The sequence below is a fragment of the Heterodontus francisci genome, chromosome 6 (genome assembly GCF_036365525.1).
Source record: "Heterodontus francisci isolate sHetFra1 chromosome 6, sHetFra1.hap1, whole genome shotgun sequence".
NCBI classification, from domain to species: domain Eukaryota; kingdom Metazoa; phylum Chordata; class Chondrichthyes; order Heterodontiformes; family Heterodontidae; genus Heterodontus; species Heterodontus francisci.
The window spans coordinates 69,670,493-69,696,289 of NC_090376.1; the positions used below are offsets into that span (position 1 = coordinate 69,670,493).

The window sequence follows — 25,797 nt, forward strand, 5'->3', positions numbered from 1 at the left end:
GGGAGAACCAGTAGATGTGGTGTATTTGGACTTTCAGAAGGCTTTCAATAAGGTTCCACATAAGAGATTAGTGTGCAAAATTAAAGCACATGGGATTGAGGGTAAGGTACTGTCCTGGATACAGAACTGGTTGGCAAAGAGTAGGAATAAACGGGTCTCTTTCCGAGTGGCAGGTAGTGACTAGTGGGGTACTGCAGGGATCCGTGCTAGGACCCCAGCTATTCACAATATATATTAATGATATAGATGAGGGAATTAAATGTAATATATCCAAGTTTGCAGATGACAAAGCTGGGTGGGTGACCTATGAGGAGGATGCAGAGAAGCTCCAGTGTGATATGGACAGGTTGAGTGAGGTGAGCAAATACATGGCAGATGCAGTATAATGTGGATAAATGTGAGGTTGTCCACTTTGGTGGCAAAAACAGAAAGGCAGATTATTATCTGAACGGCGATAGATTGGGAAAGGGGGAGGTGCAGCGAGATCTGTGTGTCCTTGTGCATCAGTCACTGAAAGTAAGCATGCAGGTGCAGCAGGCAGTTAAGCAGGCAAATGATATGTTGGCCTTCATAGCAAAAGAATTCGAGTACAGGAGCAGGGATGTCTTGCTGCAATTATGCAAGGCCTTGGTGAGACCACATCTGGAGTAATGTGTGCAGTTTTGGTCTCCTTATCTGAGGAAGGATGTTCTTGCTATGGAGGGAGTGCAGCGAAGGTTTACCAGACTGATCCCTGGGATGGCAGGACGTATGAAGAGAGATTGGGTCGAAAAGGTTTGTATTCGCTAGAGTTTAGAAGAATGAGAGAGGATCTCTTAGAAACCTACAAAATTCTAACCAGACTGGACAGACCAGATGCAGGAAGGATGTTCCCGATGGTGGAGGAGTCCAGGACCAGAGGTCACAGTCTAAGGATAAGGGGTAAGCCATTTAGGACGGAGATGAAGAGAGATTTCTTCACCCTAAGAGTGGTGAACCTGTGGAATTCTCTACCATGGAAAGTAGTTGAGGCCAAATCATTAAATCTATTCAAGAAAGAGTTAGATATAGTTCTTGGGGCTAAAGGGATCAAAGGATACGGTGAGAAAGCGGGAACAGGGTACTGAGTTTGGATGATCAGCCATGATCGTATTGAATGGCGGAGTAGGCTTGAAGGGCCGAATGACCTATTCCTCTTTTCCAAGTTTCTATGAATGGCGGAACAGGCTCATTGGCCTTCTCCTGTTCCTGTGTCCATATGTAATTAAAAAGGATAAATATATATCCGGAAAATAGATGAAATTGAAAATAGAAATGGTATTGGCTTTGCCATCCTAGGTAAGTCTAGAGGCACTGACAATCTTTCAAACGTTCTTTGATATGGAAGATAACTGGAGGGTTCCTAGTCACCCAATTTCAGAGACGAGAAATCCATTTCTTGAAGGGAGAAAGTGCCAGAGGAAGCTGAGGAGAGTCCTATTGTTTTGTGTTGGCAGGTAGTGGAAAGTATAACCAGGTGGACAGGATGAGCCCAGTTTCTGTTCGTATGATGTCAATGAAATCTTCCACTATAAGGTCCTGGATGGCAAGAGCCATGTTAGTGAATAAATGGACAACATGGAGGGAAATTTGGAGAGGGGTGGTGATTGTTAAATCTCTGACAGAGCCTTGGGGGATCATTCTGGCCCTTCAGAGGCTAAAATTAAATTACTGAACTAAGGGAGCCATCAGTGTAATTGAACATCATTAGTATAGGCCTTGGTGGGACATGATTCCTGTCAGAAGAGGGAACATTTTTATTTTTAAACTGATTAAAGATTGTAACTCCAACATTTTTGACATGTCATGATAGGGTACCTCGGAATGGCTGCATTCTCAATAAGACAAATGATGGCTTTAATCATTTTATCTCCATTTTATTATACAGGTTTGCAATCTCTGTATAAAAGAACAACTGTTCAAAGGGCTACTCAAATAGCTTCAAAGTAATGGTAGATTTATATCTTTAGGGAATGGAAGAAGTGAAAAATCAATTGTGGTATGATCATTTTGTGGAATATGGACGCACAGTCAGTATGTTTCGGACGGAGAAGATAAGAAAACTGGTTGCAATGGGAATTCCAGAATGTCTTCGAGGAGAACTGTGGCTTCTCTTTTCAGGTGAGCATTCAGAATGTTGTGGCAATTTTGTCCTGCTACAGATGAGTCGAGTAAAGTGTTTAGCTCAGTGGTTGCACTTTTGCCTTGAAGTCAGAAGGCTGAAAGATCCACTGTCAGAAATGAGCACTAAAGGAGTTACTGCATTTTTGCTGGTGCTATCTTTCAGGTGAAATATTAAATTAAGGCCCCATCTGACTGTTCAAATAGGTCCCATGACACTTCCACACCAGAGCAGGGAGTTCTATGTCCTGGCAAGCATTCATCCAGCAACCAATATCATCGAAAAAGGTTAACTGGGTATTCATCTTATTGCTGTTTGTGCGATCCTGCTCAGTGAATATTGGCAACCATGTTTGCCTACAAAAGCAATGGTGACTACGTTTCAAAAAGCAATTCATTGGTTGTGAAGTTCTTGAAGAAATGCCCTTGAGGATATGAAAGGAACTTTATAAATGCAAGTTTGTTCTTTCTTTACCATTCTTTTCTTAGGCTGGGATTTTACCCTAGGCAGACGGGAGCCGGCCACTGACTGAAAAGTCGGTGGCAAACCTGCTTCCGCCTCACCTGGGGATCTGACCTGTATTTTGCGGGTCACCGGGCTTCAATTGGTGAGGTGGGACTTCCACCCGCTTGAGGCAGGAAGTCCTGTCTAATAAAGCTGTCTGCCAATCACTGGGAGCAGTGGCCACTGCTGGGACTACAGCCTAGCGTGAAGAAAAGATGTCAGGAAGCCTGGAGCAAAGCTAAGTTTAGGTTGCCTCACCGGGAGTAATCGGTCGGGCCTCTGAGAGACATGGGTCGTCGGTTGGGGGAAAGGAGGGGTTGGTTGGGGTAGCGGGGGGGCCCCCCTCTGGGACATTCGAGAGCTGCCTGCTTTTGCCAGGCAGCTTCTCTTGGGTCTAAGACGTCCGCTTGCCACGCATAAAATCCGCGTGGAGGTGGGTGAAGGCCTTTAACTGGGGTGCCTGATTGAGGGCTGCCCCTGCCTCGCCGGGGCACGACCGATTACCCTCAGCGAGGCAACCTACACTTACCTGCAGTCCTGGCTCCTCTGTCCTTGGATGGGCTGTAGTCCCAGCAGTGGCCCCCACTCCTGGTGGTGCTGTTGCAGCTAAGAGTGCCAGCCCAATGATTGGCTGGCAGCTCAATGAGGCGGGACTTCCTCCCTCAAGTGGGTGGAAATCCCGCCTCGGAACACTTAAAGTCTGGGGACCCGTAAAATATGGGATGGATCTCCAGGCTAGGCGGAAGTGGGTTCGCCACCAAATTTTACGTTGGTGGCCAACTCCCATTCACCCAACGTAAAATCCAGCCCAGAGTGTTTATGAAGGTGGTGTGAGTTTCTGGATTTGACAGGGACTGCTGGTGTATCCTCACAGGGAAAGCAGAGGATTAGGTTACTATGGGATCCAGGGAAATGCAGCAAGGTGGATACAAAATTGGCTCACTGGCAGGAAACAAAGGGTAATTGTTGACTGGTGTTTTAGCGACAGGAGGGCTGTTTCCAGTGGCGTTCCACAAGGCTCAGTACTGTGTCCCCTGCTTTTTGTGGTGTATATTAACGATTTGGGCGTAAAGTTAAGGGGCATGATTAAGAAGTTTGTGGACGACACAAAGATTGGCCTTTTGGTAGATAGTGAGGAGGATAGTTGTAGACTGCAGAAAGATATTGATGGTCAGGTCAGATGAGCAGAAAAGTGGCAAATGGAATTCAACTTGGAGAAGTGTGAGGTGATGCATTTGGGGAGGTCAAACAAGGCAAAGGCATACACAATTATGGGAAAATACTGAAGTGTAGAGGAAGTAAGGGACCTTGGAGTGAATGTCCACAGATCCCTGAAGGTAGTAGGACAGTTTGATAAGGTGGTTAAGAAGGCAAATGGAATCCTTTCCTTTTATTAGCTGAGGTATAGAATACAAGAGCAGGGAGGTTATGCTGGAACTGTATAACTCATTGGTTAGGCCACAACTTGAGTACTGTGTGCAGTTCTGGTCACCTTATTACAGAAAGGATGTAATTGCACTAGAGAGGGTACAGAGGAGATTTACGCGGATGTTGCCGGGACTAGAAAAATGCAGCTATGAGGAAAGATTGGATAGGCTGGGGTTGTTCTCCTTGGAACAGAGAAGGCTGAGGGGAGATCTGACCTGAAATGTACAAAATTTTGAGGGGCCTGGATAGAGTGATGGTGAAGGGTCTATTCACCTTGGCAGAGAGGTCAGTGACAAGGGAGCATAAATTTAAAGTGATTGGTAGAAAAATTAGAGGGGAGATGAGGAAAAACTTTTCCCCCAGAGGGTGGTGATGGTCTGGAACTCACTGCCTGAAAGGGTAGTTGAGGCAGAGCCCCTCAACTCATTCAAAAGTAGTCTGGATATGCACCTCAAGTGCTGTAGGCTGCAGGGCTACGGACCAAATGCTGGAAGGTGGGATTAGAATAGGTGGATTGTTTTTTGGCCGGCACAGACACTATGGGCTAAATGGCCTTTTTCTGTGCCTTAAACTTTCTATGAACCACTGCTGCACTCCCTTATGGCATGTATATCCTTCCTCAGGCAAGGGGGCCAGAATCGCACACTATTCTAGGTGCGGCCTCACCAATGTTCTATACAATTGAAGTTATTTGAAAGTTAATTGAAACTAGAGTAATGCTTCAATCCTTGTTGGATTAGGAGCACGGTGATCTAAAAAGCAATCCTGGATGCAATAGTCATTCCCCACTTTGACCACATGCAGTAACTTTACTCCAGTTTATCTTAGTTTAGTTTAGAGATACAGCACTGAAACAGGCCCTTCGGCCCACCGAGTCTGTGCCGACCATCAACCACCCATTTATACTAATCCTACACTAATCCCATATTCCTACCACATTCCCACCTGTCCCTATATTTTCCCCTGCCACCTACCTATACTAGGGGCAATTTATAATGGCCAATTAACCTATCAACCTGCAAGTCTTTGGCATGTGGGAGGAAACCGGAGCACCCGGAGGAAACCCACGCAGACACAGGGAGAACTTGCAAACTCCACACAGGCAGTACCCAGAATTGAACCCGGGTCGCTGGAGCTGTGAGGCTGCAGTGCTAACCACTGCGCCACTGTGCCGCCCTACAGTAATCCCATATTCCCTACCACCTACCTACACTAGGGGCAATTTACAATGGCCAATTTACCTATCACCTGCAAGTCTTTTAGAAAAGCTTCATTGTCCTAATATTACCAGCAAGTAATCTGCCAATATTTTTGTACTTCTGTTGATGCATATAGAAGGAGCAATAGAATATGTAAAAATCTGCATTTGCCATAAATTTATACTGCTGTACAAAGTGCTATTTTTATTCCAGTCAGTTCATATAGTTAGTTAGACCATACATGGAAAATTGAAAATAAAACATTTTTCATGTATATAAATGTCAAACTTCTACTTACATTGTCAACAACTGTGGCTCAGTTGGTAGCACTCTCTCCTCTTAGTCACAAGGCTCCAGGTTAAAGCCCCACTCCAGGACTTGAGCACAAAAATCAAGGCTGACACTCCAGTGCAGTACTGAGGGTGTGTTGCACTGTTGGAGGTGCCACCTTTTGGATGAGCCATTAAACTGAGGCCCCATCTGCCTGCTCTAGTTGATGTAAAAGATCCCGTGACACTATTTCAAAGTATAGCAGGGAAGTTATCCCTGGTGTCCTGGCCATCAATCCGTCGATCAATGTCACAAAAACAGATTTATCACATTGCTGTTTGAGAGTTTCCTAAATTACAACACTTTTAAAAATGCTACATTGGCTGTAAAGTGTTTTGAGACATACAGTAGCCGTGAAAAGCGCTATATAAATGCAGGTCTTTTTTTCTTTAGATGCTGTGACTGATTTAGCTGCACATCCTGATTACTATGCCAATCTAGTGGATGAATCTATGGGCCGATGTTGCCTGGCAACTGAGGAAATTGAACGTGATCTGCATCGTTCACTGCCTGAGCACCCAGCATTTCAGAGTGACACTGGCATTGCAGCATTAAGGAGAGTATTGACAGCATACGCATATAGAAACCCTAAAATAGGCTACTGCCAGGTAGAAACTGTTCAGTTATTTGTTTTGATTAAATATGAATACCAAAACTCATTTTCTAGCTTGGCAAGAATAGGGTCATGGTACATAAGATATGTATTGTTGTCTTTTAGTCTGAACATTTTATTTATATGTCAGAAATTGGTTAATAAGCCATCAAATCACCCAGCCCATTTTATTATTTGCTCATGTCTGTGAAGCGAGTGTAGAATTTTCTCACATCAGAGCAATTTAATGATGCATGACAGATTTTGCTGTATAGACAGAGGCTAAGCATTTGGCAGAAACGTTTGTCTTAGCTTGGCAGTGCAGTTTATTTCCACTTAATGTCCATTATCTTCAAAAATGCCTCATTAAAATTCCACTTTGTTCTTATACCATCAGATCAGTACTATGCCTCTAAATTACATATTTTCTTTCCTCTATGCCCACAGTCTATGAATATTCTGACATCTGTGTTATTACTCTATGCCAAGGAGGAAGAAGCCTTTTGGCTACTAGTTGCTGTCTGTGAGAAAATGCTCCCAGATTACTTCAACCGCAGAGTTATTGGTAAATGTTTGTTTCACAATGATCAACTTTAAATTTAAAAATATATTCAAATATTTGATCTGTGGTCTTTGAACTTCTCCAGTCCTGTAATCCAAAGCTGCATTTGCCCCATGATTTTTGTTTGGCTAAAATCACTATTTAATTGTGGCACAGGAGAAGGTTGGGGTACTGTTTTTATTTTAAATAGTTTGCAGCAGCACTTGCATGTGTCCCAGGCAGGAAGTTCTGCTGACTGTATAGATTTACTCTTAGAGACCAGTATTGGGGGCTGTCTTGCTAGAATTCTAAATTCATATTTATGTTTGGATTGATTTAATCAAGGAACTCTCAGAAATCCCAGTGACTTAAAAGCCGTAGTGCAAGTATTATCTTGGTAAAGAAAATAAACAAGATTGTGCTACATTTGGCAAAATAAAATGACTTGTCTTTTGTAGGTGTCCTGCAAAAAGTCCTGTTAATCTACAGATGATGAATGCCATTCAAATCTTTTGAAATATGTATAATCTATGACAAAACATCTTTTACATCTGCACACAATTCCTGTCAACATTTTCCATTATAAATTCCTCTCTCTACTTTTATAATGGAAACTGCCAATGTAAACGTGTGCTATAATTATGCCTTCCCACCTGTATTCCCGCCTCAATTTTGCATCTTCCAGCTCTTCAATGTGTATTGCAGAGAAACATCTATGCTCCAAACAAGTTTACTTGCTGCATTCCAAATTACTGCAAATTTTGCTATTGGACTATGTATATAAAACGAGGGACATATATGACCTTAAAATAAGCACAAGAACACAAGAAATAGGAGCAGGAGCAGACCATATGGCCCATCGAGCCTGTCTGCAATTCAATACCATGATGGTTGATCTTTGGGCTTCAACTTCACTATCCGACCAGCTTGCCATAATCCCTTGATTCCCTGAGACCAAAAATATCTCCAACGATTGAATATCCACAACCCTCTGAGGTAGAGCACTCCAAAGATTCACAACCTTCTGAGTGAAGAAATTTCTCCTCATCTCAGTCCTAAATGATCAGCCCCTTATCCTGAGGCAGTGCCCCCGTGTTTTAGATTGCGGAAACAATCTCTCAGCATCTAGCCCCTTCAGAATCTTGTATGTTTCAACGAGATCCCCTCTCATTCTTTTAAACTCCAGAGAATGCAGGCCCAATTTACTCAGCCCTTCATCATAGGACAATCCTCTCATCCCCGGGACCAATCTAGTGAACCTTTGCTGTACCTCTTCCAATGCAAGTATATTCTTCCTTTTAAATATGGAGACCAAAACGAAGTATTCCAGATGTGGTCTCGCCAAAGCCCTGCACAATTGTAGCAAGACATCTTTATTCCTGCACTCCAATCCCCTTGCAATAAAAGCCAAGATGCAATTTGCCTTCCTAATTGCTTGCTGTACCTGCATGCTAACTTTCTGCATTTCTTCTATGGGCACACCCACGTCTTTCTGAACATCAACATTTTAAAAGTTTCACACCTTTTGAAAAATATTCTGCTTTTCTATTATGACCAAAATGAATAACTTCACACTTCCCCACATTACACTCCATCTGCCATCTTGTTGCCCACTCACTTAACCTGTCTATATCTCTTTGCAGCCTCTCTGTGTCCTCCCCACAGCTTACCTTTCCACCTAGCTATGTATCGTCAGCAAACTTGGATACATTACTCTCTGTCTCTTCACCTAAGTCATTAATATAGATTGTAAATAGCTGAGAGCCTAGCACTGATCCTTGTGGCACTCCACTATTCACAGCCTGTCAACTTAAAAATGCCCCGTTTATTCCCATTCTTTGCTTCCTGTCTGTCAACCAATCCTCTATCCATGCTAATATATTACCCCCAACTCCATGAGCCCTTAACTTGCCTATTAACCTTTTGTGTGGCACCAGGTATACTACATCTACTGGTTCCCCTTTATCTACCCTACCAGTTACATCCTCAAAAAAACTCTAATAAATTTGTCAAACAGGATTTCTGTTTTGTAAAACCGCATTGACTTGTTCTAATCATATTATGCATTTCTAACTGTATTGTTAAGACTTCCTTAATAATGGATTCCAACATTTTCCCAATGACTGTCAGGCTAACTGGCGTGTAGTTCCCCGTTTGATAAGCGGTGTTACGTTTGCCAACTTCCAAACTGATGGGACTGTTTCCAAATCTAAGGAATTTTGGAAAATCGTAGCTAGCGCATCCACTATCTCTGCAGCTCTCTTTTAGAACCATAGGATGCAGCCATTGGGTCGTGGGGAATTGTCGGATTTTAGTCCCTTAAGTTTCTCCAATACTTTTTCTCTGCTGATACTAAGTACCTTAATTTCCTCACTCTTTTTAGCCCCTAGGTTACTCATTATTTCTGGTGTACAACCTGTGTCTTTTACTGTGAAGACAGTCACAAAGTGTTTGTTCAATGCCTTTGACATTTCCTCATCCCCATGATAATTTCTCCTGTCTCTGCTTCTAAGGAACCAATGTTTACTTTAGCTGCTGTCTTCCTTTTTTATATACTTATAAAAGCTCTTACAAGCTGCTACTATATCTATGGCTAATTTACTTGCGTATTCTATTTTCTTTCTTTAGCAACTTTTTGGTGGCCCTTTGGTTTCTAAAACACTCCCAATCCTCAGACTTGCTACTGTTCTTTACAACATTATAAGCCTTTTCTAAAAAATCTAATACTATCCTTAACTTCCTGAATGAGCCATGGATGAGCCTTCTTCCTGAGTTTTTGTTTTTCAATGAAATATATTTTTGTTGAACATTTTGAATTGTTTCTTTAAATGTTTCCCACTGTTTATTTATCACCATACCTTTTAGTCTATTTACCCAATCAACCTGAGCTAGCTCTCCCCACATACCTATGTAATTGGCTTTTTTAAAGTTTAAGATTATTTGTGAATGGAGTATGCCAATTTCAAACTTAACATGGAATTCAATGGTATTATGATCACTATTTCCCAGTGGATCTTTTACCATGACATTACTAATTAATCCTGCTTCATTACACAATACTAGATCGAAGATAGCTTTATCCCTAGTTGGCTCCGATGTATTGCTCCAAGAAACTGTCACGAAGACATTCTACAGACTCGTCTTCAAAACTACCCTTGCCAATTTGATTGTCCCAGTCTATATGAAAATTAAAGACCTCCACAATTATTGCATTGCCTTTGTTACAAGCTCCAATCATTTTTTGGCTAATGCTCTGTCCAATGGTATAACTACTGTTACAGTGCCTATAAACTACTCCCATTAGCGTTTTTCTGATGCTTGCTGTTCCTAATTTCACCCATAATGGTTCTGCTTCATGATCATCTGAGCCCAGATCCTTTTCTCACTAATGTCCTATGTCATCCTTTATCAGGGCTATCCCTCCTTTTGCCATTCTCTGTCTTTCCAAAATAGTGTATCCTGGAATATTGATTTTCCCAACCTTATAACCATATCTCTGTAATGGTGACTAAATCTAAACCATTTACCTCCTATTTGTGTCAATAATTTATCTATCTTGCAGATGTTTTGCACATTCCGATTTTTAAAAAAAAACCTTTTAAATTTTTTTACGACTATTCCCTGCATTGACCTTATTTGCTGATGCACAATTACTGTTAATCTCTCTGTCCCTTCCTATTCCACTCTGCTTGTCTTTACCCAGATCGCTACACTGTTCTGTTGCCTCGACATTTCTCTTTTGGATTTCTGAATCTCTCTTCACCCGAACCCCCGCCCCACTCTTAGTTTTAACACCCTGTCCACAGCCCTAGTTATACGATTGACCAGGACATTGGTCCCAGTCCGGTTTAAGTGGAGCCCATTTCAACAGAGCAGCTCCCTCTTCCCTGAGTACCGATGCCAGTGCCCCATGAATTGAAACCCCTTCTTCCCACACCACTCTTTTTGAGCCGTGCGTTTAATTTTCTAATCTGCTTAACCCTATGCCAATTGGCGCGTGGCTCAGGTAACAATCCAGAGATAATTACCTTTTGATCTGCATTTTAATTTGGACCCTAACTCTTCAAACACTCAGCAGAACGTCATTCTTAGTTGTACCTATGTCGTTGGTTCCCATGTGGACCATAACAACTGGATCCTTCCCCTCCCACTCTAAGTTTGTCTCCAGCCGTGAGGAGATGTCCTGAACCCTGGCACCAGACAGGCAACACAGCTGTCTGGCTCCCAGTCGCGGCTACAGAGAAGAGTATCTATCCCCCTGACTATACCGTCTCCTATCACTACCACATTCCTCTTGGCTGCCTCCCACTTGAACGGCATCCTGCACCATGGTGCAATGGTCAGTTCACTCACCCACCCTGCAGTCCTTCTCATCCACACAGGTAGCAAGCATCTTGTACCTGTTGGTCAAGGTCAGGGGCTGAGGGTCCTCCAACACTGTATGCTGGTTCCCCACACCTGACTGACTTGCAGTCACACTCTCTTGTCCCTGACCATTGACCAACTCAAGTTCTGCCTAACCTAAGGGGGTGTGACTGCCTGCTGCAACAAAGTGTCCAGGTAACTCTTCCCCCTCCCTGATGCCCCCGCAATGTCTGCAACTCTGGTCTTAAGTTGCTCATTCTGCAGATATGGTTGTCCGCGATTGCAGTGCATTCCACAGATTCCCACATGTTGCAGTCATGGCCATCATCCCTGTCTAACCTTATTTATTTAATTAGTCAATTAGTTATTAATTTACATGGCTAAAATAATAGAAAGTTACAGTCTCCCAGCTTGGAGAAACCTAGAAGCAGGAGTAGGCCATTTGGCCTTTCGAGCCTGCTCCGCCATTCATTATGATCATGGCTGATCATCCAACTCAGTAGCCTGTTCCGGCTTTCGCCCCATACCCTTTGATCCCTTTAGACCCAGGAGCTATATCTAACTCCTTTTGAAAACATCATCCTCATCTGCTTTCTGTGGTAGTGAATTCCACAGGCTCACCATGCTCTGGGTGAAGAAATTTCTTGTCATCTCAGTCCTAAAAGATTTACCCCGGATCCTTAGACTATGACCCCTGGTTCTGGAATCCCCCACCATCGGGAACATCCTTCATGCATCTACCCTGTCAAGTCCTGTTAGAATTTTATAGGTTTCTGTGAGATCCCTTCTCACTCTTCTGAACTCCAGTAAATATAATCCTAACTGACTCAATCTCTCCTCACACGTCAGTCCCGCCATCCCAGGAATCAGTCTGGTAAACCTTCGCTGCACTCCCTCTATAGCAAGAACATCTTTCCTCAGATAAGGAGAACAAAACTGCACACAATATTCCAGGTGTGGCCTCACCAAGGCCCTGTATAATTGCAGCAAGGCATCCCTGCTTCTGTACTCGAATCCTCTCGCTATGAAGGCCAACATACCGTTTGCCTTTTTTACTGCCTTTTGCACCTGCATGCTTGCCTTCAGCGACTGGTGTATGTGAACACCCAGGTCTCGTTGCATATTCCCCTCTGTTTATAGCCATTCAGATAATCTGCTTTCCTGTTTTTGCTACCAAAGTGGATAACCTCCCATTTATCCACATTATACTTCATCTGCCATGCATTAGGCCACTCACTCAACTTGTCCAAATCACCCTGAAGCCTCTCTGCATCCTCCCCACCCAGTTTTGTGTCATCTGCAAATTTGGAGAGATTACATTTTGTTCCCTCATCTAAATCATTAATATATATTTTGAATAGCTGGGGTCCTAGCAACGATCCCTGCGGTACCTCACTAGTCACTGCCTGCCATTTGGAAAAAGACCCATTTATCTCTACTCTTTGTTTCCTGTCTGCCAACCAATTTTCTATCCATCGCAATACACTACCCCCCAATCCCATGCGCTTTAATTTTACATGCTAATCTCTTATGTGGGACTTTGTCGAAAGCCTTCTGAAAGTCCAAATAAACCACATCGCCCTCATCAACTCTACTAGTTACATCCTCAAAGAATTCTAGTAGATTTGTCAAGCATGATTTCCCTTTCGTAAATCCATGCTGACTCTGTCCGATTCTACCTCTGTTCTCTAAGTGCTCTGCCATGAAATCTTTGATGGACTCTAGAATTTTCCCCACTACCAATGTCAGGCTGACTGGTCGATAATTCCCTGCTTTCTCTCTACCTCCCTTTTTAAATAGTGGGGTTACATTAGCTACCCTCCAATCTGTAGGAACTGTTCCAGAGTCTGTAGAATCTTGGAAGATGACCACCAATGCATCCACTATTTCTAGGGCCACTTCCTTAAGTACTCTGGGATGCATGCCATCAGGCCCTGGGGATTTATCGGCCTTCAATCCCATCAATTTCCCCAACACCATTTCTCTACTAATACTGATTTTCTTTCAGTTCCTCTCTCTCTCTAAGCCCTGTGTTCCCCAACATTTCTGGCACGATATTTGTGTCCTCCTTTGTGAAGACAGAACCAAAGTATGCATTTAGTTGGTCAGCCCTTTCTTTGTTCCCCATAATAAATTCCCCTGTTTCTGACTGTAAGGGACCTACATTTGTCTTCACCAACCTTTTTATCTTCACATACCTATAGAAACTTTTAGTCAGTTTTTATGTTCCCCCAAGCTTTCGTACTCTATTTTCCCCTTCTTAATCAATCCCTTGGTCCTCCTTTGCTGAATTCTAAACTGTTCCCAATCCTCAGGTCTTTTGTTTGTCCTGGCAAATTTATATGCCTCTTGGATCTAATGCTATCTCTAATTTCCCTTGTAAGCCAAGGTTTGACTACCTTTCCCGTTTTTTACTTTTGCACCAGACGGGGATAAACAATTGTTGCAGTTCATCCATGCGCTCTTTAAACATTTGCCATTGCCTATCCACCATCATCCCTTTAAGTAACGTTTCCGTCATGGCCAACGTGCGCCTCATACCTTCCTAATTTCCTTTACTAAGATTCAGGACCCTTGTCTCTGAATCAACAATGTCACTCTTCATTAAAAATGAAGAATTCTATCATATTGTGGTCACTCATCCCCAAGGGGTCTCTCACCACAAGACTGTCAATTATTCCACTCTCATTACACAATACCCAGTCCAGGATGACCAAGAAGATTCAACAGCACCTCTTTCCCCGTCTGCACTGAATTCCCGTGTGTACCAAATTCTCAACTTAGCACTTGGTTTATGTCGCACTCAGGCGTAGTCTCCACTCCACTAAATTACAACTGCAGACTCTAGTCCAGTTATCTCCAGCCCCCTAATCCCATTTCGCCATCAAATACACTAATCAATTTCCCGTGGTGTTTTTGAAGTGTGTACATATTGCTATTCCCCATCAAAATTCATTCCTCTTGTGTCCCAATACCTTTCACCCTAGTCAAGCAACTAGTATGTATGTTTTATTTAAATATCGAACTCTTCCATTAACATTGCATTTTGTTCAACTTTGTTCAAGTTCGATTAACACTGCCTTCTTTGAGGAATTGTAGTCTTGGAAAGAGTCATAGACTCATTAGCACAGAAGGAAGCCACTTGGTCCATTGGGTCCATGCCAGCTCTCTTGAGCAATCCAGTTAGTCCCATTCTCCTGCTCCATCCAAGTTTATTTCCCTCAAGTGCCTATCAATTTCCTTTTGAAATTATTGATGGTCTTTACTTCCATCGCTCTCAGATTGCAAGTTCCAGGTCATTACCACTCAGTGTTTTTTAAAAAAAAAAATTCTTCCCCCACCTACATCTCTTGCCCAAAAACTTAGATGTGTGTCCCCTAGTCCTGGCATGATCAACTAATTAGAAACAATTTTTTTTTGTCTACCTTATCTAAACCTGTCAATCTTGTACACCTCAATCATATCTCCCTTCAACCTGCTTTGCTGAAGGAGAACAACCCCCATCTTCTCCAACCTAACCTTGTAGTAAAGATTCCTCATTCCTGAAACTGTTCTGGTCAATCTCCTCTGCACCCTCTCAAGTACCCTCACGTCCTTCCTCAAGTGTCATAACCAGAACTGGATGTGATACTCTTGTGGCCTAACCAGAGCTTTATAAAAGTTCAGCATAGCTTCCCTGCCTTTGTATTCAATACCTCCTATGAAGCCCAAGATTCCATATGCTTCGCTAATTACTCTCTGAATATGTCCTGTCACGTTTAAAGACCTATGCACGTGAACCCCAGGTCCCTCTGTCCCTGCCCAGTCTTTAGAACTGTGCCGTTAAGTCTGTATTGTGCCTTTCTATCACTTCTGCCAAAATACATCACACTTGTCTGTATTAAATTCCATCTTGCACTTGTCTGCCCATTCTGCTAGGCCATCTATGTCCTGTTAGTCGATTGGTATCATTTTCACTGTTTGCCACACCTCCAAGTTTGGTATCATGGACAAATTTTAAAATTTTACTCTGTATTCCAATATCCAAGTCATTTATATATATTTTAAAAAAAAAGTAGTGGTCCCAGTACTGACCCTTGGGGAACCCTACTGTCCACCATCCTCCAGTCTGAAAAGCAACCATTTACCATGACTTGCTATATTCTGTCCTTCTGGCAATTTTTTTTATCCAAGCTGACATTGAGGCTCCTGGAATAGGAAAGTCAACATTGTGAACAACCATTGTATGTGGTACGTTGTCAAATGCTTTCTTAAAAATCACGTAGGTTCCATCCATTGCAATCCCTTCATCAAAAATTTCAATTAGTCAATTAGATTATAAATCTGTGCTGGCTCTCCTTAATTAGCTCAAACTTCTCCAAAGTGTCCATTTTTTCCCCCCTTGATTGTTTCTAAAACCTTTAACACCCACTGCGTTAAAAGGACTGGTCTGTAGTTACTCGGAATGTCCTTTTATACCCTTTCTTGAATAAGGGTGTCACATTTGCCACTCTCCAATCCTCTGGCACCTCCAGTATCTAGGGAAGATTATGGCAAGCCCTTCCACTGTCTCCAACCCACTTCCTTTAAGAACCTGGGATGCAAGCCATCCAGACTCAGCGACTTATCCACTCTAAGCATAGCCAGCCTTTCCAGTATATCCTGCCTATCAATTTTCACCCCATCAATTACCTCTACCATCTCTGCTTCTACTGATATTTGGTCAGCATCCTTTTACCTTGGTAAACAGATACAAAGTACTCATTAAGTATTCTAACCATGCCCTGTTCCTCTGAGCATCTATTGCTTTTTTGTCCCTAATAGGGCCCACCCTGCCTCTTACTACCCGCTTACTATTTACATGCCGGTAGAAGATTTTTGGGTTCCCTTTTATGTTAACTGCCATTCTATTCTCATATATTCTCTCTTTGCCAGTCTTCCTTTCCTCTTCACTTTCCTTCTCACTTCCCATCAAATATTTAGTCTGGTTCTTACTTGAAGAATTCACCTGACATGCATCATACACCCTCTTTTATTTTTATTTTTGTTTCATCACTTTCTCCATCCTCTTCGTCATCCATGGAGTCCTGGCTATGGTTTTCCCTACCTTTTAACCCTTGTTGGAGTGTACCTAGAGTATAGTTTTCTTAAAGTTTACAAGGCTGTGGTCCACCAGCATCATAGCTATTTGTAAATCACCTTCCATTGCAATCTAGAGTTCCTGTACACCATTAAAATTCCAGATTGTAATAACCTAGTGCGTAGAAACACAAGCCTCTGAGCCAAAAAGATGTGTGTCTTCAGTGTGCCAGTCAATAATTTGCCCAAGATGAATAGTTTTAATAGTTTATTGACTGACTAGTGGGTGAAAGGTCACATTGTGAGAAGGTAAACCAGTTTAACCCACTTGGTTTCTCTTGCTTGTTATTCAGAGCAGCATTAATCTTCCTCTGCTATCTGACATCTAAAAAGTAGATGGATAGTTCTGGAATCTTGCTGTTAACATGCATCATGGTGGGTGTTTTTTCAATTGCCATGAATGACACACTGGAGTGTTAGTGTACTGTCAATTTCAAAAAACATCAAAAATTTAGGGAACATGACTTTAAGTGCCCACTCTTTTTGTCACTAAGATTCCTGGTGTAGATAGTTTGTACTTCTAACTTTTCAATCTATCAGTTGTGCTTTCCTATTGTCATTCACCTTGCCATATCCCATGTTTTCCAGGTGCTCAAGTAGATCAAGCTGTGTTTGAAGAACTTATAAAAGAGCATTTACCAGAGCTGGCTGAACATGTGACAGACTTGTCTTGCCTAGCATCCATTTCCCTCTCCTGGTTCCTGACCCTGTTTCTTAGTATTATACCCCTTGAGAGTGCACTAAATGTTGTTGACTGCTTCTTCTATGATGGAATAAAGGTGATCTTCCAGTTGGGCTTGGCTATACTAGACGCCAACACGTTTGAGCTGTGTAGCTGCAGAGACGATGGACAAGCCTTGATAATCCTTAGCAGGTGTAGTGGATTTGTTCTGAATAAACTGTAACATTATTTTTGGTTTAATTTTGAAAATGGAAAAAAAATCATGCAATGCTGGAACACAAATTAATTCATAAAGTAAAACTAATCTCTTCTTGCAGGTTTCTTGATCATATCACAAACAAAGAGAGTCCTTTGCTCCAAATTGCTCAGCAACATGCCTTTAGTGATGATAAAGAGCCTGTTCAGCAAGTGGAAATATCTGATCTAATAAGAGACTCTTATGAGGTGAACTGTCTGTTTTGTAATTGTGTAATCTCAGGGATCTGCAATACTTAATTTAATAAACCACAGTAAAATAATGTTTAAAGAAATAATAGTACTGTTTGAGGCCAATTAGCTAAATATATTCTTCCAGGTATAGTTTTCCTGCCCCTTTCATATTTAATAAAAAAAATAATTAATGCAGAGACTGGCAACATTGGCCTAGTATAAGAGAAAGGATAGTCTAGAATAAACAAACATAAAGTATTCACATCTGTAAAGACATTACTAGTAATTACATAATTTTTTTTTGTGCTCATCAGGGTGAAGGATGTTAATACTGGGGAATGGGGCCCTTCCCATTTCAGGCACCTAGTTTCAACATGTAGCACTCACAATGCATCCAGATGCAGACTAAAGTTCCCTGTGCTCTGCCCCAGAACATGCTGCGGCTCAGACCTCAAAAGAACATTCCCTACTGCATCAGTGTGTTTTTTTTTTTTCCTCTCCCTATTTCCCATACCAGCCATCTTGTGGCCTTTGAATGAGATTGCCAATTAGTGACAACTAGGAGCTAGATTCAAATTTCCAAAACTTATTTCACAATAAGCCATTACAGCAGCATTCAGACTTTACTTCTGGGCTGAATTTTAATCCAAATTCCAGAGGTGAATGGCCTGTGTCTAAAACACTGCAGAATCCAATTCCAGATATGTTGATTCCACATTCATTTATGTAAAGTTTTTTTTTAACCTGTAATAGACTATTTAGAGCGTGAAAACATTGCATTTTACAAGAGGGCTAATTTAAGGTTAGTGATGTAACAGCCTGACTCTAGCCAAAATGCAATGTGGTAGAAGTATAATACAAGCATGTGCCAATATGTGCTGACACTCTTGGTTTATAAATTGAACCTACTACAGCAGGCAGTTAGTATCACAAATTGAATTTGTGATGCTATTATTAGATCACATGTTGGTTATGTACTGGATCACTTGTTGAATGTATTCTTTATCAATGACTATCATTTTACATCTTTTATTTGCATAATACATTACCATACCAATGTGGAAGTGAAGATCAAGTTTTGATTGCAGAATAATTTTGAATTCTGGATTCCAAGCAGCAGTTAATTGCTACTAAGATAATGTGAAACACTAACACCAGTGAATGATGTTTCTATTCTTTCTCTTTCCACTTTTGCCAGTATTTTGTGCTGAAGTTCATGCCTATCAGGTACCCACTACCTGGTGAAATGTTTATGGTTAATGTATTCCATGACTAGCAACACTTAGATTAGTTGATGGTGTGTCTGCTTTTTCTATAACCTTGGGACAGTGTCTTGTTACAATGACTCTTGGAGGATTTTTTAAATGTTTACATTTTTTATTTTGTACTGTATATTTACTATATAACTTTAGTGAATCATCAACTAACTACAATAAAAATTGCTGGCATCTGAACTTCATCTGAGCACTAAAACAACACTGACCATGTATTTGAATTTGTTTTGCTTTCTTGATAGAAACATAGAAAATAGGAGCAGGAGTAGGCCATTCGGCCCTTCGAGCCTGCTCCGCCACTCATTATGATCATGGCTGATCATCCAACTCAGTAACCTGTTCCTGCTTTCGCCCCATACCCTTTAAACCCTTTAGATCCAAGAGCTATATTTAACTCCTTGAAAACATACAATGTTTTGGCCTCAACTGCTTTCTGTGGCAGCAAATTCCACAGGCTCTCCACTCTCTAGGTGAAGAAACTTTTCTCATCAGTCCTTAAGGGTTTACCTGTATCCTTAGACTATGACCCCTGGTTCTGGACTCCCCCACCATCAGGAACATTCTTCCTGCATCTACCCTGTCAGGTCCTGTTAGAATTTTATAGGTTTCTATGAGATTCCCCCCCCCCCCCCCCCCCCTCACTCCTCTGAATTCCAGCGGATATAATCCTAACCGACTCAGTCTCTCCTCATATGTCAGTCCCGCCATGTCGAACAAGGTAGCTTAGTTGCTGGCTGGCAAATGTGGGCCCAGGAGCATTTGATTTTGGCATAGAGCATCTAGAAAGCAGTGTATGTCTGACCTCAGCAGCCTCTTTCTTTATATCTCCCTCTCTGCCCATCTGCCTCGACCATGAAAGGTATTCTGCATTGTATTGACTATAAAGTTCTTTTGAATCTGTTTTTGTGGCACATTCAGAAATTTGGCGATCTTCATGTGGGACAAATTGAGAAAATGCGTTGTCGACACAGAATACGAGTGCTGCAGAACTTGGAGGATACCACCAAACAAAATGTGGTAAGGTTTACATGACCAATTAGTGTGAGTTAAAGAAAAAAAAGACCAAAAATTTTTCATGGATTGCATCAGTGACGATAGCTGTTTAATATATCAATCGTGCAAATCATTATAAAGTGCATATTTCCATACAAAATGATGCCTAACAAAAAAACAGACAATTGGGAGTTTTGTTCCTGATTTAAAGTACTGCGTATTATATATAGCTGTTAATTTTCTTCAGCAAAAATACAATTTCATCTCGCAGAAGGGTTCATTAAAGGTGATAACCCAAATTTTAACTGAATAATTTTAACATGTTTATTTCTCAGCCAATTTCTACATACTTTTATTTCTGGATGGAAGCTGTCAAATCAACTTTAAATTTAAATGGTATTACTGAATTGTGTAGAGTTGAAGATGTAATTGCAGTGCCACGTATCCTGCTTTTACTGGGCTGGATTTTAAGGAGCCTTTGACGTCTGGATCCGTTGGGGGGTTCCTGAAGATGGCCCCAGATGAGGTCCACTACGGACCTCGACGCCGGCAGGCGGTGGCACGAGGCCTTGTTGCGACCAGTGCGCGCGCCCCCCCCCCCCCCCCCCCCACGGCCATCGGCAATGGGACCTTTATCTAAATAAATGAATTAATTAATCTCTCGTCGTCACATAATGTCCCGCCATGATCTTCAGCTCAGCGGTTGGCACTGCCGCACCTTTGGATTCCCGTCTGGAGAAACGAGGCGGAGCACTTGGGGAGGGGGCGGAGAGGTAAGTTCATCAGTGTGGGGGGGGGAAATGGGGTCAAATTAACAGCATAGCTGTAGGGGATGGTGGGAAGGGTTGTAGTTGAAGGTTTGTGCAGTTTTGGTGGGGAAGGGTGTCAGATGGTAATGGTAAGTGTTTTGAGGGGGGTAAATTTCATTGATATGGGGGGGGGGGGGATGGGAGAGGGGCAAAAGAGATGTATTTATTGTAATTTCATTTCCCTCTAAATATTGAAAGTTTCTAGTAGGGCTGATAGCCCTTTAAAAATGGCGTCAGCGCCTGTACACAGGCAGTGACTGCTATTGCCGGGGACAGACAGCCCACCCCTCCATCTGATTGGGGAGGGGGCAGCCCGCTGCGGCTATTTAAATAAGCCGCCACACTTGGAATCGCAGCGGCTCTTTGGCGTGCGGGCCACCAATCCTTCCGGAAATTGGTGGTGGGCTTATAAAAATCAGCCCATTTTGTATTCAAAACTATAAAGCCAACAAGTAACTTTTAGATTTAAAAGTTTCATAATCAACGTTGTGTGCTGCATACTGTGCTGCAATTTTGAAATAATGTAATAGAGATTGTAATTCGCAATATTGTGTACTACTGACTCCTGCCTAGATTCATATGTACCTATTTACACATTGTCACCAACCATACAGTTAAGGGAATATCAGTGTAACTTATAAGTTGGCACTATTAGTAAAATGCATAGCTGTTCAGTTCAATAACTGTTATGGAACTTTAAACAGATGTGAAAACAGATTGTGACCACAGAATTATTAATATTGATAAGTGGCCTAAATATTACCCTTTCTTTAAATATTTGTAGCATACTGCAACTGTAATAACGGGCTGCTAATTTTTCATTCACTCTTTCAGTATTGCTGATAGAGGAAAATAGCCACTAACCAGTGTCCTGTCACTCCTGTGACACAGAACATTAAATATACATGTGAGACATACTAGTGCAGCCCATTTGAAGATTCTAATGGTGAGAATACATAATTGTCAAACTACCAGGTGAAAAATTGGTATCTTCATTGGGATGCAGTGAAGCTAATATGCTAATAAGCAAAATGGCTTATTCACAGCAGAAATTCAGTGCAACATAAATTAATGGATATGGAGAAGGAAGGATCATGTGTATGTAAATCAAACTAGTTTGTTATATTTAAGGATTTAATAAGTATTTTATATCAATTAACTAATTAGTGCTAGAAATGTCAGTTAGAGGGGTGAAGTGCTTCACCTGTGAGATGTGGGAAGTCCGTGATGCTTCCAGCGTTCCGGGCGACTACATCTGCAGGAAGTGTACCCAGTTGCAGCTCCCCACAGACCGCATGGATCGGTTGGAGCGGCAACTGGATGCACTTAGGAGCATGCAGGTGGCGGAAAGCGTCATAGACAGGAGTTTTAGAGAAGTGGTTACACCCAAGGTGCAGGCAGATAGATGGGTGACCGCTAGAAGGGGCAGGCAGTCAGTGCAGGAATCCCCTGTGGCTATCCCCCTCTCTCCAACAAGTATACCGTTTTGGATACTGTTGGGGGTGGGGGGAGATGGCCTATCGGGAAAACAGCAGCAGCCAGAGCAGTGGCACCATGGCTGGCACTGTTCAGGGAGGGACAATGCGCAGAAGAGCAATAGTTATAGGGGACTCTATAGTCAGGGGCACAGATAGGCGCTTCTGTGGACGTGAAAGAGACTCCAGGAAGGTATGTTGCCTCCCTGGTGCCAGGGTCAAGGATGTCTCTGAACGGACAGAGGGCATTCTGAAGGGGGAGGGTGAACAGCCAGAGGTTGTGGTACACATCGGTACCAATGACATAGGCACGAAGAGTGATGAGGTCCTGCAGGGGGAGTTAGGTAGTAAGTTTAAAAAAAAAAAAAAAAAACAGGACCTCTCTGGTTGTAATCTCTATTACTCCCTGTGCCACGTGCCAGTGAGGCTAGAAATGGGAAGATAGTGCAGTTAAACACGTGGCTGAGCAGCTGGTGTAGAAGGGAGGGTTTCAGATATCTGGACCATTGGTCTCTCTTCCGGGACAGATGGGACCTGTACAAGAAGGACGGGTTGCATCTAAACTGGAAGGGCACTAATATCCTGGCTGCAAGGTTTGCTAGCGTCACTCGGGAGGGTTTAAACTAGTGTGGCAGGGGGGTGGGAACCAGAGCAGTAGGACAGCTAGTGAAGTAAATGAGGAGGACATAATAAATAAGGCCAGTAAGACTAAGAGGAAGAGCAGGCAGGGAGATGTTGCTGAGCACAGCGGGACTGGTGGTCTGAAGTGCATTTGTTTCAATGCGAGAAGTAGGCAGATGAACATAGAGCTTGGATTAGTACTTGGAAATATGATGTTGTTGCTATTACAGAGACTCGGTTGAGGGAAGGGCAGGATTGGCAGCTAAATGTTCCAGGCTTTAGAAGCTTCAGGCGGGATAGAGGGGGATGTAAAAGGGGTGGGGGAGTTGCATTACTGGTTAAAGAGAATATCACAGCTGTACTGCGGGAGGACACCTCGGAGGGGTCATGCAGCGAGGCAATATGGGTGGAGCTCAGGAATAGGAAGGGTGCAGTCACGATGTTGGGGGTTTACTACAGGCCTCCCAACAGCCAGCGGGAGGTCAAGGAGAAGATATGTAGACAGATTTTGGAAAGATGTAAAGGTAACAGGGTTGTGGTGGTGGGTGATTTTAACTTCCCCTATATTGACTGGGACTCACTTAGTGCTAGGGGCTTGGATGGGGCAGAATTTGTGAGGAGCATCCAGGAGGGCTTCTTGAAACAGTATGTAGATAGTCCAACTAGGGATGGGGCCATTCTGGACCTGGTATTGGGGAATGAGCCCGGCCAGGTGGTCGGAGTTTCAGTGGGGGAGTATTTCAGGAGCAGTGACCATAATTCCATAAGTTTTAAGGTACTTGTGGATAAGGATAAGATAGTCCTCGGGTGAAGGTGCTAAATTGGGGGAAGGCTAATTATAATAATATTAGGCAGGAACTGAAGAATTTAGATTGGGGGCGGCTGTTTGAGGGTAAATCGACATGTGGGAGTCTTTCAAACGTCAGCTGATTAGATTCCAGGACCAGCATGTTCCTGTGAGGAAGAAAGAGAAGCCTGGATAACATGGGATATTGTGAGCCTAGTCAAAAAGAAAAAGGAAGCATTTGTAAGGGCTGGAAGGCAAGGAACAGATGAAGCACTTGAGGAATATAACGACAGTAGGAAGGAACTTAAGCAAGAAGTCAGGAGGGCTAAAAGGGGTCATGAAAAGTCATTGGCAAACAGGATTACGGAAAATCCCAAGGCGCTTTATACATATATAAAGAGCAAGAGGGTAACCAGGGAAAGGGTTGGCCCACTCAAGGACAGAGAAGGGAATCTATGCGTGGAGCCAGAGGAAATGGGTGAGGTGCTAAATGATTACTTTGCATCAGTATTCACCAAGAAGGACTTGGTGGATGATGAGCCTAGGGAAGGGAGTGTAGATAGTCTGTCATCTCATTATCAAAAAGGAGGTGGTGTTGGGTGTCTTGCAAAGCATTATGGTAGGTAAGTCCCCAGGGCCTGATGGGATCTACCCTAGAATACTGAGGGAGGCAAGGGAAGAAATTGCTGGGGCCTTGACAGAAATCTTTGCATCCTCATTGGCTGCAGGTGAGGTCCCAGAGGACTGGAGAATAGCCAATGTTGTTCCTTTGTTTAAGAAGGGTGGTAAGGATAATCCAGGAAATTATAGGCCGGTGAGCCTTGCGTCAGTGGTAGGGAAATTATTAGAGAGGATTCTTCGGGACAGAATTTACTCCCATTTGGAAACAAATGAACTTATTAGCGAGAGACAGCATGGTTTTGTGAAGGGGAGGTCGTGTCTTACTAATTTTGAGTTTTTTGAGGAAGTGACGAAGATGATTGATGGAAGGGCAGTGGATGTTATCTATATGGACTTTAGTAAAGCCTTTGACAAGGTCCCGCATGGCAGACTGGTGCAAAAGGTGAAGTCACATTGGATCAGAGGTGAGCTGGCAAGATGGATACAGAACTGGCTCTGTCACAGAAGACAGAGGGTAACAGTGGATGGGTATTTTTCTGAATGGAGGGATGTGACTAGTGGTGTTCCGCAGGGATCAGTGCTGGGACCTTTGCTGTTTGTCGTACATATAAATGACTTGGAGGAAAATGTAGCTGGTCTGATTAGTAAGTTTGCAGATGACACCAAGGTTGGTGGAGTTGCGGATAATGATGAGGATTGTCAGAGGATACAGCAGGATATAGATCGGTTGGAGACTTGGGCGGAGAAATGGCAGATGGAGTTTAATCCAGACAAATATGAGGTAATGCATTTTGGAAGGTCTAATGCAGGTGGGAGGTATACAGTAAATGGCAGAACCCTTAGGAGTATTGACAGGCAGAGAGATCTGGGCATACAGGTCCACAGGTCACAAAGTGGCAACGCAGGTGGTTAAGGTAGTCAAGTCGACATAAGGCATGCTTGCCTTCATCGGTCGGGGCATAGAGTATAAAAATTGGCAAGTCATGTTGCAGCTGTACAGAACCTTAGTTAGGCCACCCTTGGAATATTGCGTGCAATTCTGGTCGCCACACTACCAGAAGGACGTGGAGGCTTTGGAGAGGGTACAGAGGAGATTTACCAGGATGTTGCCTGGTCTGGAGGGCATTAGCTATGAGGAGAGGTTGGAAAAACTCGGATTGTTTTCACTGGAACGATAGAGGTGGAGGGGCGACATGATAGAGGTTTACAAAGTTATAAGCGGCATGGACAGAGTGGATAGTCAGAAGCTTTTTCCCAGGGTGGAAGAGTCGGTTACTAGGGGACATAGGTTTAAGGTGCGAGGGGCAAAGTTTAGAGGGGATATGCGAGGCAAGTTTTTTACAGAGGGTGGTGAGTGCCTGGAACTTGCTGCCAGGGGAGGTGGTGGAAGCAGATACGATAGCGACGTTTAAGAGACATCTTGACAAATATGTGAATCGGAAGGGAATAGAGGGATATGGGCCCCGGAAGTGCAGAAGGTGTTAGTTTCGGCAGGCATCAAGAACGGCGCAGGCTTGGAGGCCGAATGGCCTGTTCCTGTGCTGTACTGTTCTTTGTTCTTTAAGAGGACTTTTCAATATTGTAATCAAGCAGGTTTGTGGTTCAGATAAGGGCACTTTAATCTGACAAACACTCAAATAAATCTGGTCTCCCTGGATCATGTAAATAAATACTTGTATTGTTGGAACACACAAAGAAATGCTTAAGAACAGGATATACAAAGTGGTGAATAATAGAGCTAAACAAAATAAAGAATAAAAGGAATAGAACAAAACAGTTGAAGGGATTGAGCCTTTTGCGTTTTGGAAACATTCTGAAAGTTTCTCATTGATTTGCTTAGCTTCTCAGCTAAAAGCAGGTCATGGGGCTAATTTAACTTTTTTTCCATA

At 42.8% G+C, this 25,797-nt stretch overlaps 1 protein-coding gene across 5 annotated transcripts in view; it reads left to right on the forward strand.

Annotated features, from left to right (window-relative positions):
- Positions 1–25,797, forward strand: part of LOC137371374 (TBC1 domain family member 8) — a 117,607-nt gene that overhangs the window by 80,498 nt on the left and 11,312 nt on the right. For 3 of the 5 annotated variants that reach the window (XM_068033865.1, XM_068033868.1, XM_068033866.1), the window contains exons 9-14: positions 1,989–2,139; positions 5,995–6,209; positions 6,641–6,758; positions 16,806–17,091; positions 17,217–17,343; positions 19,521–19,619. In XM_068033865.1, coding sequence (XP_067889966.1) covers positions 1,989–2,139; positions 5,995–6,209; positions 6,641–6,758; positions 16,806–17,091; positions 17,217–17,343; positions 19,521–19,619 — 996 coding nt within the window. The remainder of the gene's footprint in view (positions 1–1,988; positions 2,140–5,994; positions 6,210–6,640; positions 6,759–16,805; positions 17,092–17,216; positions 17,344–19,520; positions 19,620–25,797) is intronic. The other 2 variants (XM_068033867.1, XM_068033869.1) reach the window with 2 other exon arrangements.